The following is a 15308-nucleotide window of genomic DNA, read 5'->3' as shown; positions in this document are numbered from 1 at the left end:
CTTATATCTCATTTAAAACGATCTAATATGCATATCCACATAATTATGGATTATTGTAATTAAGATATTATGAAAAAACACTGTGTTTTAAAGAAAATACATTAAGAAGCAGATTATATTAGATTTATATTTTAAATAGGAAAAAATGCTGATTTTACAGCAGTAAAATGATTGTATCTCTACAGTTTAAACATTTAATAAGCTTTCTGCCTGCACAGAGTGAATAGTCAAACAAATTGAATCATCATAAATACTTTATTTTATATTTATTACTTATTTTTTAAAATTACTTTATTATTATAGCACTAGGAATAAACAATAAGGGAAGGATTCTTGATCAGCACCATGATGCAAACTTGTGGCCATAGTAGGCTATGTACGTGTATGTGTGTGTGTGTGTGTGTGTGTGTGTGTATTTTATGTATATAGAATTTATAAAAATTATTACTCATGATATAACATTGTCCAGACATGCCCTGTGAGGACATGAGGAGGAAACGGTGACAAAATGAGCTGTGTGAGGCTGATAAAGGCAGTGGATCCCTCACCAGCTGGAATAAAAAGAGCACAGGTAACATGAACACATGTACCAGTTGTTGCATTGCAGAGGTATTCCAGTTGTCAGGGACCAAGCAGTAAAGCATAAAGGACACAGGTGTTTTAATTCAAAAAGGGGGTTTTATTGACCCAAAAACATGAAGATATATTTAACAAAGCCAAAACTTAAACAGGAAGACCAATAAAAGAGGTCATAGACTAAACTCAAGATAATAATTAACAAAACCTCAAACAAACATAAGATAAACTGACCTGCTGAAATGGGGGAACTTAAATACTGGTTTAGCTAAACCAAATGACACACACGGGGAAAATAAAATGGCTGCCATATAACCAACTAATGCAAGACAATTAAACAAACATGAAACACCCCCCAGGCAATGAAGCATGTGGTGCTATCCAATTAGGCTGTCAGTGGTACTTCAGGTCTCCCAGCCCTTTGCCACACCTTTTGCCAGACATAAACACACCAGCAAACTTTTGGTTCTATAACATTTTTCTATTATTACTTTATTATGAATTAGGTGCAAGAGTTTTAGAGTGTGGATAATTAAATAATAGATCAATGTAATAGCAAATTGTGCCTTGTTCTCAGATTCACAGCAAGTGGAGAGTGATAGATGAGATCAGGAGATGGAAGGAGGAAGAGAGGCAAGGAATGATTCACAGGCAGAGAAAAGTTTATTTCTCACAGTTGTGTTCCCTTATGGTTTCAAGCACTGTCATTAATCTTTGCATTTTATTATTATCTCATAACACTTGTTTAATCAGCTACCATCTCTCCTATGGACTTTTTAATGTCTACAGTAGGAGTGGGCGACTCCAGGCCTCGAGGGTCGGTGTCCTGCAGGTTTTAGATGTGTCATTGATCCAACACAGCTGATCAGGGCTGGACTGGGACAAAAAATCAGCCCGGGCATTTTGACTAGTTACCGGCCCACCATGGTATTATAGGAAAAGCCATAAAGCCTTTATAATAAACTTAAACCTACACCATCCTCCCTATTCTGGTATTCTAAACAGTACTTAGCAAAACTATAAAACAACCTAATTTATAATTACATATACCTCACTAATAGGGTTGCCAACTCCCAGCAAAAAAAGAAAAGAAAGAAAAATAGGGAACCACTCCCCCACCCTCTGCCTCAAGATGCTTAACTGACAAAACCGATTTTAATTTAATGCACGTATAAAACAAATGCACAGAAATCTGTTATTTTTCTCCAGTAATTAAATAGATTTAACATCTTTCTTCAACAGAATTGCAGACTGCACAGATGGTACCTTCCCAAAGGAAAGAATACCATAACTTACTAGGATATATACTAGACTTAATATTTACTGAATACAATAATGGATTTCTATACATTTTACATCAGATAAAAACTTTGGTTGTAAGATTCAGATAATTATTTATTAAAAGGTAGACATCGTAAATGAGAATATGAAAGAAAAGTATTTCTTTGTGCCCCCCTTTCCCTGTTAATGCCCTACCTGCCCCCCTGGCAAAACTTTGCTAGACCCGCCCCTGCACAGTTACCAGCTGTCGGCTACTTAGAAAAGGATCCTGGTGTTATTTGTCTCTCAGAAACAGTTCATAACTTCCCTTCAGTTCATTCATGTCACCTAAAAGGTAAACGTGTTTCTCCATCACCTGTTCAGCTCTGATGATTCAGTAAGGACATCTCCTGGTTTCATTTTCATGTTTCCCTCTCACCAAACCGACATAATGACCAGCAGCTTTACAGCTGTGGCTCCAGCAAACATCAGCTGATACTAGAAAGTAATATTAAATAAATTCTAACAACAGCTGATCAAGCTTAAACGTGCTGCTGTTGTTTAGCGCGACATCCGCTGGTTTCCTCTTTCTGGTGCAAAGTGGGCGAGCCTGGTTCTGCTGGAGGTTTCTTCCTGTTAAAAGGGAGTTTTCCCTTCCCACTGTCGCCAAAGTGCTTGCTCACAGGGGGTCATATGATTGTTGGGTTTTTCTCTGTATCTGTTATTGTAGGATCTACTGTACAACATAAAGCGCCTTGAGGTGACTGTTGTTGTGATTTGGAGCTATATAAATAAAATTGAATTGAAAATTGAATTGAATTGAAAAATGTTTATAGAGGTCATATTTTTATCAAGGGGTATACATTTGTCATGACTGACTTGAGTAGCTGAGTAAGTTAAAGGGTTGCTAGATCAAGACTAGCAACCCTAAAACGGAGAAACCTTTATTATCTAGCGTGCATCAAGACTTAAAACATGGAGCAGTTGAGTCAGTTTTAATTCTCACATGTTTAAACTGCCTTGCTCACTACTGCTCAGGTTACCTGTTGGGAAGTTTTGAATAAAAAGCCTGTCTTCTAAAAGCTATATGGAACTTCTGGAACTTTTTTTTCAATAATATCAATAATACATGAGTTCAAAATACAGTCGTGGAATGTGGAAGCTGCTCTCTTCTGTTGTTTTTTTGGCTACATTATTACGTGCTGTAAATTCCTTAATTCCATTGCTCATAAAATACATTCACAATAATTATCACTGGTTCAAACTCAGTTTGAATACAAAGGGCATTATGTGGTGTCCATTTCCAAACTTACAATCTGAAAAAATTGAAAAAGTTCTACATTTTTTTTGTACATTTTTTTTTACTGAAGCTCACTTGATAATTACAACAAAGTGACAACAAAGCCCAAAACTCGTGACAACCAATCCTATATAAGGGTTTCAATCATCAACAATGCATGCAAGTGAAACAGTGTGACAACCAACCCCAGTCAACCCTACTGGCAGTGCAAAGGATGCTCAACCCTTTGACACATTTAAATAGCATTTATGGGGAAAACTCAAGTTAACATGTCTCCTCTGAAGTCTGCAGTCTTTCATGTGAGACTCAGAAAGAAATCAGCTTTACTTCTTGCTCTGTTTGACCAGTTGTTCCACTTCCTTCATGAGGCGCAGGCAGAGTTCATCCTGCCACGGCAGAGCAACACACTGGACCGCCACAGGCAGACCCTCGCCTCCAGTCACTGCCTGAACACAAAAAAACACACCTGTCACTTAACGCTCAGCAGATGAACATACCATAGTCTTTTGCCTTCACCTACTGACAAACTGTGGAATTTCAGATACAGATTGTGTATAAGTGCAAGGCCAGAAGACCTGCAAAAAGACTAAGATGAGACAATAAATGACAGAACCACAAGGAAATGATACAAAACACTGACAAATTTTGGAGTCACAATAGTCTGATCTGGTTCAGTTCTTGGTTCTGTGTGGGATGGATTAAATTGGGCAATGACCTTTCCGAAAGCACTGGAGGGTTGCCCATTATTGGACATTCTTTATGAGATGAGATGAGATGAGATGGCCTTTATTTGTCAGTTGCAGTTACCCACAACCGAGATTCAGATTCAGAAGACTTTATTTATTAGGGGAGATTAAGAGACTGACACACACTGACACACACACACACACACACACACACATATATGTGTATGTATATATATATATATATATATATATATATAATGTAAAATTGGCAAAATGGAGAATGGCTGATTTTGAAAAACAAAAACTATTTAGTACTTTATATTCTTTCTTTTATATTTCAAGAGGCCTAAATTGCAGTAACAAACCTTTTTTAATCTTCGCAGAGGTGTAATAGGAACATGACTCTGACGGCCGTGTCTACAACAGCACAATTGAAATAATCTGCTAATATTCATTCATTTATCATATTCATATAAATCAGATACAGAGTAAGACTGTCCACTTCAACCTTACTTTCACATTTAAGTTACTTTGCAGCCCTCCTGTAGGCCCCCCACGTGCAGGAGGTGGAATGTAATGTATGAAACTTATGGGCAGTGGCTACAGTCTTGCTGCCTGTATGTTAGAGTTCTCACTGACTGGTTGAGACGGTTGGTACCCTCACTTGACTGATGTAGTTAAACAACTCCTGCATGACTCATTTCAATCTCATCTCTGCTTTTGACAGATGATGTGCTCCTGTTGGCTTCATCAGGTTGTGGTATCCAGCTCTAACTGGAGCGGTGGGTATAAGAATTTGCACTTCCAAGTCTGAGACTGTGGTCTTCAGCCAGAAAAGGACGGAGTGCCTACTTTGAGTCAGGGAGGAGTATGGTCATGAGCTTTGGGTTGTGACCGAAAGTTCAAGATCGCGGATCCAAACCTTCTCCAAAGGATTACTGGACTCTCCCTTAGAAGTAGTGTGAGGTGTTCAGCCATCCGAGAGAAGCCAGAGTAGATCTGTCACTTCTCTACATTGAAAGGAGCCGGTTGAGGTGGTTCGGGCATCTGACTAGGATGCCTTCTGGACACCTTCTGGGTGAGGTATTCCAAGCATGTGCTACACTGGAGACATGATATCTCTCATCTAGCCATAGTAAATTATCTATAGTTTAAGCTTTACATCTGTGTCTCCCAGAAGATTATTTCTGCAGGAAAACCTGCTGTCACAGTAGCTTAAACTACACTATGTGTTCAATTAGTCATCCCTCACTGGCATGTGTTACTTTCCTCTTTCTTTATCTCTTTTTTGAGTAATGACACCAACTTTGATACACCTCAAACAGGCAGAAACATTTGACCTCACACAATGCAGTTAATTTGCATGAGTGTAATGTCTTTGATACGCTGCTTAGAAATGGTGGTTCTCAAAGTGGAGCCAATGAGAACCCAATGAGATCAGAGAACTGATTTGCAATTGGAATCGCTAAATTCTTATCTATTCCCATCCCTACTTGGTAATCTGTATGTTTTTAATCACATCTTTGTGTAGCATTCCAAATAAACTGACGAGTGACTATGTTTTCAATCAGTCTTATCTCACTGGTACATGTTGCCTACCTCTTTGAAGAGTTTGTCCCACATGTCCTGATAACAGCCCTTATAGTGCTTGAGTTCCTCCTCATCCTTTCCGGTCACTGTGGAAACAGTGACTACACCCGCAGGAAAGTTAAGGAGATTGTAGACAACTGTGTAACTAATAGCAGCTGAAATAACAGAAAATATAAATATATTATTATGTAGAATATTTATTAATATTCAATATAATAATTAATATTGAAATTTATTTGTCAAGGCTGTCAGGCTGCTCTTGCCAAAGTAATGTTAAAAAAAAGCAGTTACAATCAAAGAGTCAAAGTTGTGCTGTGATTCAATGCAAAATCACAAAAAATAATCCATTCTCTAACAGGGAGTTTATCAACAAGTGTTTTGTGGCTGAAATTGGACAAACTGTGATAAACAGAACACTATGTTGTCACTTGTACTCAGTGTATCATACTTGGAATTTTGCTACAGTAAAACAAGTTGTAGGCTGGTCCAATCACAGGGCACAGTAGTACATCAATGTTGCAGCTCCTCCAATGTGCTATTGTCTCATGAATGTAGTCCTAAAGAAAACACAGGAAATCTCAATTTCATCTTCAGATTTTCATACGTGACCATGCATCATCAGCTGACCGTACCTCAACAGCAGCATGTTGCTTCCACAGCTCAGGAACAGATCTAAGAATAAAGCATATCATTCCTAGAACATGTATAATATGAAAATCTAACAAAGGATGAAGTACAAATAAAACATTTCAAGAATACTTTCTCACCGAACTCCACAAAGAGCCCTTATGTTGGCAGAGACACGAGGAGACTGCAGACAGATAGATAGATAGATAGATAGATAGATATATAGATAGATAGATAGATAGATAGATAGATAGATAGATAGATAGATAGATATGCATTATTCTGCTAAATCACTGAATCCGGTGATTTAAATAAATAGACCATCTATTTGACTATTTTTGTATGTGTCTGTCACAGAATTGGAGGGCTTACCTTAGATTTGAGCAGAAATGAATGGATTGTCTTATACCACTTAGGAAGACGGTAACGATGAAACTGTCCCTTCAGACAAGGGTCCTCGGGTCCCCCCTTCCTAAAAAGAAAGGGCTCATTAGCACATAAGAAAAAAGCCTATTTTGAGATACTTAACTAATTAATGGAATAGTTTCAAAACCAGTCAACACCATTGTGTGCTCAAGAAGACAATGGCAGCATCTCTAGGTATTAAAAACCTATTAACTAAACTGTTAAAAGAAAAAACTCACAGTTTGGTTAACAGGCTGGTACCTCCATCTGCTAAAAAACCCTTTACCATTAGTTCAGGGAAAATTTCATCCATCTTCAATGGATGGTAAGGGACCAACTAGAGAAACAAATGCCAACATTAAAAAACATGACTTGAAAATGATTATTATATGTTTTTGTTTTTGTGTGTGTGTGTGTGTGTGTGTGTGTGTGTGTGTGTGTGTGTGTGTGTGTGTGTGTGTGTGTGTCTTACTGTGTGTCCTGCTTGCTCTAACAGACCTTTCACCTCTCTAATGCCTCGGGCCATGCTTGGAGATGGATGCATGTAGCCATCGTTTTCCAAACAACCAATCCTTAGAGGTTTGGTGGTTCTGTATATCTAAGAGGGAATCACTTTTTGTTTTTAATGCTCACATGAAATGAGACCATTTATGCATATATATGCACAGGCAATTACAAAAAACGATTATCAACAAGTGACATGAATCCCACAGTACAGGACACACCTCCATGTTAAAAGGTAATGGTGGAACAGTGGGGTCCAAAGAAAACATGTGGTCACAAAGAAGTGCCTGCATGCACAGAGCCAGGCTGTCCACATCTCTTGCCATGGGTCCAGGTGAAGATAGCACTAGTTTAACATGAAACAAGAAGCAGTAAACAAAATTCCCTGACTGTTTTTTCCCCAGACTGTCTATCAGTATCCCAATATTGACTCTGTATATATGCTAAGTAGATATGTCACTTACCTGACTTTTGCCCTCTATAAGTTGGACAAACTCCCTGTGAACTAATCATTACACAAAATGTGAGATAAAAGTTATTCTCAGCAATGTATAATAATTTTCCAGGAAACTGACTGAATGAGACCCACCTGAGCCGACCCGCTGTTGGTTTGAAACCACAGATTCCACAGAAGGATGCAGGAATACGGATACTGCCACCTAGATCAGTGCCTATACCAAGCAGGGAGCCCCCTCCCCCAATGAGAGCCCCCTCCCCACCAGTTGAACCTCCAGAGGTCTTCTGGGGGTTATGAGGGTTCACAGTCTGCCCGTAGATAGGATTACTGCAGTCACAGCTGAATTTGAACAGACAAGAAGGTGAGAAGTCTTTGCATGTTATGCACATGTGGAATAGCAAAGACAACTGAATGAGTTTTAACCACATCAGACATAAAAGGCAGATGGGGTATTATCATCACCCCTCCAGGTGGGCAGAGTGGATACCCAAGTTTGTGAATGTGATAACTCCAGAATTAAGTGAGGTGACATAGGAATTTCGAATTGGTGTATCATATAAAAATCTTGGATGACTTTGAATCTCAATGACTTCGACCTTAAGGTCATAGGTCAGCTTTTCTAAAAATTACCCGGATTTTCAAATTTATGCCATAGGTGCATCTAGGAGGCCGACGGGCAGAAATGGCAGACACCGGTATTTTTAAATTGGCTCTAGATTTATGCCAATCACCGATAAAAGATTTACCTCAAAAGACCTTGAGGCAAGTTGGTTTTCACAAAGGGAATAGCTCCTTGTTTCTTCAGGACTTGAACAAGCACACTGTCCTTTTCAGCGGGCTTGTCCAGGTTAATGACCACACCACAAGAACAGTCATGATTCTTGTGTTGTGAAAAAAAAGAGAAAGAAAGAAGAAAAAAGATGATAATGGTGCTTCGAAGATGTGAATAATAATGCTTGGGAATGCTATAAGTTAGACATAACATAGAAATTAGTTAGAAATACTGACCAGAAGGCCTGCAATTGATATTTACATTATTTAACCTTCGTAATACCTTAAATGCAAGATTTTCTTTGATGCTAACTGGAACTCCGTACAAGAGACCATCCTTGTTGGAGCCAACAGTTGTCAGCTGGTCCAAACTCTCCAGCAAAACTTCAGTGCAGCAGTTCAGCTTTTTGTTTACAGCCAGAGTCTGTTGGAAAGGAAACAAGCACAGACAGTTTGAGATTAACTTATTTACCTTGAAGGGACCTTGATCTTTGTAGTCACTCTGTAAAATATTGAACTCTTGTTGGAAACATTGAACCTTTTCCATGTAAGAGTAAAGCACATCCTCAGGGGTAAGTGAGCCTTCCTTCAGCTGCTGTGTCAGCTCAGACAGGGAGAGTGTCAGGATGAAAGCAGAGTCAGTTGTCGGATGCTAGAAGACACAGACCCACACAGAATCATTATGTCATTAAAAAAGCTGCAGCAAACAAATAAAAGCATATGAATGTAGAGATTCTGGATTTGTCATTTGGCCATTTTCCACTTCTTTACAAACTCTGTCAAACGTGACAATGACAATTCACAGTGCTTAAATGGTCTCCACAATCACCAGATTTCAATCTGACAGAGCACCCTTAGGATGTGGTGGAACAGGAGATTTACATCACTGATGTGCAACCAACAAATCAACTGCAACTGGTAATGCTATTGTGTCAATATGGACCAAAATCAAACAAACAACCTAGAATAGCTGCATATTATTGGTGTGCTTTTAACTTTTATTTTAATGCTCATGTTTAAAAGCCCTCCTGCCAGCATGGAAGGAGCATGAGCCCCACTGGGGACAATCCATTAGCCAATCAGAGTGCTCGTCCGTCCTCTCCTTGCTGTGGCGTACTCGGAGAATAACGCAGCTGCAAGCAAGTTGATGGACTTTGGACCGAATTGGACTAATGCTGGCTAGGTGAGTTCATAGAACCATGGAATTGTATGTATGGAATTGTGTCCGCTATTATAGCGGTGCCATAACAGCCCAAGTAAGCATGTCGACAAAAAAGTGTCAGCAATTTGATAATTAATAACTAAACCTCCGCCAGGTCTGAACTAAAAGCACATAATTTGTTTTGATTTCTATCTAAAGAAAAAAAACATTTCAGTGTTTAAAGCTCTGAACTCTCACCGACTGTTTGTACCGGAGCACCGCCTGCTCTGCGCGCTGCAAGCTCTCATCTCTCCTGTTTCTGGCTCTCTTGATCTTTTCCTCCGCCTGTCGGAGGCTGTTGATCTTTTTCACCCGCACAACCAGGTATCCCACAATGCAGGCAACACCAGTGAGCAGAGCCGCTGTCCAGTTGTCCATCTTCACTCTCTTAATAAACAGTTCAGTGTTCTGCGTGGTTTTCGTCTTTGTCCTAGGTCTATAAATCATCGGCGGAGCGGGTAGGGGGGCTTACTGGGCTTAAGCCCGGGTTGTTTCAGAAGCCCAGGGTCTTTTGGAATCTAGTTTATTTCATAGTTAGATGCCTGACTGACAACTGTATAAAACAAAAACTACACAATATTCGAGGCACATAGCGCGCAAATTCCCCCTAAATTTGGTATGATCCGAGCTCAGCCGACTGAGCACAGCACTTACGCACGTGAGCGAGGGGGGAGAAGCTGCTGCCTGCGAGTTTGCTGTAGAAGTGCAGACAGAGGAGAGCTTAAGTTTGACCAGGTACCAAAGCAAATCATTCCTACTGTACAAATAATGTAAATATGACGGTGTATCACAAAAGATTGATATCAAACTGATCACTTGACCCATATTACGTTACTTGCTCTTCGAGTGAATCAACAAATGGCGAAATGAAAAGCCGAACAACAATGCTGTTTTTTTCAGTCTTAGCTTACATGTATGTTTATTTCATATTTTCAGTTGTTACCCTCCACGGCTAAATAAAGCACTCTAAATCGGTTTCAGTTATGTACTGATGACCACAACAATGGACATAAGGGGCTTCTTTCAAAGAAATAACTCAGGTAGATGATATTTTATATATTATGCTTTGTATGTTGTTCAGTATATTTCTATGCAAAACAAGAGGAATTTCAGTACACAGCAGTATATTCACAGTTGAAACCAGATATTTACACTTTAGGGGGAAAAAAACATAAAAAAATTTTTTTACTGTTGAACATCAATTTAGTAATTTTTTTTGTTTTAGATAAATAAATATTGAAATATTTTTTCAATTAGTTAAATGTCAGAGTAAAGAGAGAGAGAGAGAGAGAGATGTCTATTTTTTATCACTTTCATCAAATTTAGGAGTATATATGCACTAAGTTTATTGTGTCTTTAATTAATAAGAAAACTCCAGACGATTCCATTCTGAGCTTAAGAAACTTCTGATAGGTTAGTAGAGTCCACGTGGATGCATATAAGACACCCCCAAAACACAGAGCCTGTTTCTTTGACATGGGAAAATCAAGAGATATCAACCAAGACACCAGGAAAAGAATTGTGGAGCTCCATAAGTGTGGCTCAATTTTGAATACAATTTGGGTTCCATTTGCAATTAAAAAATACAGACAATTTCTCTCTTTACTTTGAAATTTAACAAATGTGTTTTTTTATATTTATCAATCTAAAATAAATAAACATTTAGTCTGATTTGATGTTTTACAATTAAAAAAGTGTTTGTGTTTTTACCTGAAGAGTATGTAAACTGTATATTTGATGATGTTGGTGTTTGGCTTGATTGTCAGCACAAAGAGGGAGAGAGAGGAACAGAGAGGGAACAAGAGCAGGTGAGACAGACATGTTAGTCAAATGGTTGTTTGCCAAAACTCATCAGAACATGTATCCAGTCCCTAGTGTATCTTTTTAGGTTTGTTATTTTTCAAATTCTATATTTATTAAGTTATGCAGGCTTGTTTGCACAACAAGGCTAAATAGTTATGTAAACTTTTCTGAATCTAAATAGTGTACTTTGGTAGAATTAAAAAATAATATGGTGCAAATTATGTATTGAAAAGCAATACTTGAATAATATTGACCCTGAAAATGTCATCAATAGGTTCGCAAAACTCAGGCCTCAATGATACAGTCTCATGTTACCACAATAAAGAGGTGTTGTCAGTGTTGTGCAGGTCTATGATGATTTTCAGTGCTACTATCATCTAGTTTTTTTGCTGTGTTCAGCCCTCTGGTTCTCCAAATGATACTGTCCCTCAACGATTTTTAAAGGAGATTGCCTAGGGCAGGCTGTTCTTACTATTATAAACAGCAGTTTGATATCTGGTGTAGTCCCTGCTCATTTTAAGCATGCAGTAGTACAACCCTAGTACAACCCAAGAAACCTGTCTTGCAGGCATTCATGGTACTGCTTTGAATTGGTTTAGGTCTTATCTTTCTGTCAGAACTGTGTTAACTTTTTAGTGTATGAAACCTTTTCTGCTGCTCTTCAGTTTGAGGTTCGCAATTCTAAGGCCTCTGCCCTTTTCATTACATTTACAGCCCATTTACCCCATTCTTAGAAGGCATGGATTATCCTTCCACTGCCAACAACTGCCAGATTTATCTGCCTCTGAAGCAGAAAGATGCTTTCTCCATTAAACCGCTTCTGGCATGTCTAGAAGATATTAAAACATGTATGGCCCTAAACTTTTTAAAATGTAATTCAAGCAAAACAGAGGTGATTGTGTTTGGTCCTAGCAGAGCCCTGGCAGGCCTGGCATGGGAAGAAGCAGTTATGTAGTCTATTGGTTTTGAACCTGATGGACCTGAACCTTTTTCCAGAGGGCAGGATGTTCAGGGTGTATGATCTCTGGTTGCCAATCTCGACTGATTGTGAACGGTCTGTGAGAAAGTTTTTGGAAGTCCAAGTTTACCAGCTTGGCTATAAGGATGTCTGGGATGATGGTATTGAAGGCCAAGCTGAAGTTAAGGAAGAGCATCCTTACTGATGTCCCAGAAAACATAGGCAAACAGGGTCAAACTGCTTTAATTTAATCTAATGTGCTGATTTTATTGTTTTAATTGAATTTTGATTATCATTATTATTATTATTTTTTATTTTAAATTAATTTATAGGGTTTTTTATGTCAAGTGTACAGCACCTTGTTTTCAGCTGGGAGTTGTCTGAAAGTGCTATATGAATAAATTGATTGCTTCCTAAATAAAGCTTGAGCCAAAAAGCGAGTGCTGTCAGGGCACACCGTGACATATCATAAGGTCATAAGGGAGCGACTGTCAGAGTTTTACCCCTGATACTGCTGGATAAACAGAAGCTCACCCAGGAACGAGGTCACACAGAGCTCAAATTTTCACTCGCGAGACAGAAGCAGTTGTCTCCAGCCCACTTCAACTTGCTTTCCCTCTGCAGGCTGTTTTTATTGGTTACACACATGAATATTCATAAAGCTTGTTGCTGTATTACCTATGAGAAATTACTATAACTGGTTACAAAGTGTGATTGTGCTGTGCAAGCATGATTATACATTGTGTGTGGTTATATGATGGGAGTGCAGCTCTCCCAGATTGTTGTTGGTAGAATCTGTTCTTCTCAAGGCTGCTTGTTCCCCTTATCAATGTCATGCACGTAGTCATATGCGTAGGTTACCTAGATAGCAAACAGAAGCATTCTAGCTTTCTAAATGGCATTGTGTAGCTTTTTAAATGGCAACCTACAACACATACATTAAACCTAACAGCGACAGACAACATATTATATTATATTATATTATATTATATTATACATAGCAAAAACTCAGGTGTGGGAGGAGTTCAGAGAGGCCATGGAAAAAGACTTTCGGACTGCCTCGAAGAGATTCTGGCAAACCGTCAGGAGGGGAAAGCGGTGCTCTACCTGCACTGTGTATAGTGCTGGCGGAGCGCTGTTGACGTCGACTGAGAAAATTGTCAGGCGGTGGAAGGGATACTTCGAGGACCTCCTAAATCCCACTGACACGTCTTCCGAGGAGGAAGCAGAGTCTGGGGATGAGGGGAATGACCCGCCAATTTCCGGGGGCGAGGTCACTGAGGCAGTTAAACAACTCCTTGGTGGCAGAGCCCCTGGTGTTGATGAGGTCCGCCCCGAGTTCCTGAAGGCTCTGGACGTTGTAGGGCTGTCCTGGTTGACACGCCTCTACAATGTTGCGTGGAGATCAGGGGCAGTACCCCTGGACTGGCAGACCCTGGTGGTGGTCCCCATCTTTAAGAAGGGAGACCGGAGGGTGTGTTCCAACTACAGGGGGATCACACTCCTCAGCCTCCCTGGGAAAGTCTATGCCAGGGTGCTGGAAAGGAGAGTTCGTCCGCTAGTCGAACCTCGGATACAGGAGGAACAATGCGGTTTTTGTCCTGGTTGCGGAACACTGGACCAGCTCTTTATCCTCTCGAGGATACTTGAGGGTGCATGGGAGTTTGCCCAACCAGTCTACATGTGTTTTGTGGACTTGGAGAAGGCATTCGACCGTGTCCCTCGGGGTGTCCTGTGGGAGGTGTTGCGGGAGTATGGGGTGTCTGGCCCATTGCTACGGGCCATTCGATCCCTATACAACCATTGCAAGAGCTTGGTTCGCATTGCCGGCAATAAGTCGGACTCGTTCCCGGTGGGTGATGGGCTCCGCCAGGGCTGCCCTTTGTCTCCGGTTCTGTTCATAATTTTTATGGACAGGATTTCTAGGCGCAGCCAAGTGGCGGAGGGCTTTCACTTTGGTGGCCCCAGAATCTCATCTCTGCTTTTTGCGGATGATGTGGTTCTGTTGGCTTCATCGGGTGGGGGCCTCCAGCTCGCACTGGAACGGTTCGCAGCCGAGTGTGAAGCAGCGGGAATGAGGATCAGCACCTCCAAATCTGAGGCCATGGTTCTCAGCCGGAAAAGGGTGGAGTGCCCACTCCGGGTCGGGGATGAGTTCCTGCCCCAAGTGGAGGAGTTCAAGTATCTCGGGGTCTTGTTCGCGAGTGATGGGAGAAGGGAGCCGGAGATCGACAGACTGATTGGGGCTGCAGCTGCAGTAATGCGGACGCTGCACCAGTCCGTCGTGGTGAAGAGGGAGCTGAGTGTAAAAGCGAAGCTCTCAATTTACCGGTCGATCTACGTCCCTACCCTCACCTATGGCCACGAGCTGTGGGTAGTGACCGAAAGAACGAGATCGCGGATATAAGCGGCGGAAATGAGCTTCCTCCTAAGGGTGGCTGGCCTCTCCCTTAGAGATAGGGTGAGAGGTTCGGCCATCCGGGAGGGGCTCAGAGTAGAGCCGCTGCTGCTCCACATCGAAAGGAGCCAGCTGAGGTGGTTCGGGCATCTGACAAGGATGCCTCCTGGGCGCCTCCTAGGTGAGGTGTTCCGGGCATGTCCCACCGGGAGGAGGCCCCGGGGCAGACCCAGGACACGCTGGAGAGATTATATCTCTCGGCTGGCCTGGGAACGCCTTGGTGTTCCCCCGGATAAGCTGGAGGAGGTGGCTGGGGAGAGGGAGGTCTGGGCCTCTCTGCTTAGGCTGCTGCCCCCGCGACCCGGCCTCGGATAAAGCGGATGAAGATGGATGGATGGATATTATATTATATTATATTATATTATATTATATTATATTATATTATATTATATTATATTATATTATATTATATTTTCTCTACAGCATTAAGAAAGTTAATTTTATTGGTCAACATTTCTTTAACCTTTAAACCATATGCACATTATACTTGCAGCGCATGCTCAAGTGTTTATGACACATTTAGTTAACATTTACAGCAAAGCAAAGTTGAGTCAGTGCTTGTGAGAATGGGTGTGATTGGGTGAATGTGGCATGTTGTATACAGCGCTTTGAGTACTTCGGTAGAGCAGAAAAGTGCTATATAAGAATCAGTCCATAGAGATTGACAGACCACGTGAATTTCGCGCATTGCATTGTAGGTACGAGTGGCAAC

General features: G+C 40.7%; 1 protein-coding gene across 2 annotated transcripts; it reads right to left on the bottom strand.

Annotated features, from left to right (window-relative positions):
• Positions 1-682: 682 nt before the first annotated feature.
• Positions 683-10066, bottom strand: LOC146362179 (vitamin D3 hydroxylase-associated protein-like). 2 transcript variants are annotated; one of them, XM_084922456.1, is made up of 15 exons: positions 9576-10065; positions 8715-8828; positions 8460-8600; positions 8152-8285; positions 7538-7744; positions 7413-7453; positions 7170-7294; positions 6917-7042; positions 6684-6781; positions 6412-6511; positions 6180-6223; positions 6045-6084; positions 5861-5969; positions 5422-5567; positions 683-3582 (listed from the first exon to the last, which is right to left on the bottom strand). In XM_084922456.1, the coding sequence occupies exons 1-15, from the start codon at positions 9822-9824 to the stop codon at positions 3460-3462; spliced, it is 1797 nt and encodes a 598-aa protein (XP_084778582.1). In that variant the 5' UTR covers positions 9825-10065; the 3' UTR covers positions 683-3459. The 2 variants fall into 2 exon arrangements, with proteins under 2 accessions (XP_084778582.1, XP_084778581.1); XM_084922455.1 differs by having other exon boundaries at positions 7413-7744; positions 9576-10066.
• Between the last annotated feature and the right edge of the window lie 5242 nt (positions 10067-15308).

The sequence above is a fragment of the Perissodus microlepis genome, chromosome 23 (assembly GCF_051167445.1).
Source record: "Perissodus microlepis isolate ML-2025 ecotype Zambia chromosome 23, ASM5116744v1, whole genome shotgun sequence".
NCBI lineage: Eukaryota > Metazoa > Chordata > Actinopteri > Cichliformes > Cichlidae > Perissodus > Perissodus microlepis.
This window is presented reverse-complemented; position numbering and strand designations above follow the sequence as displayed.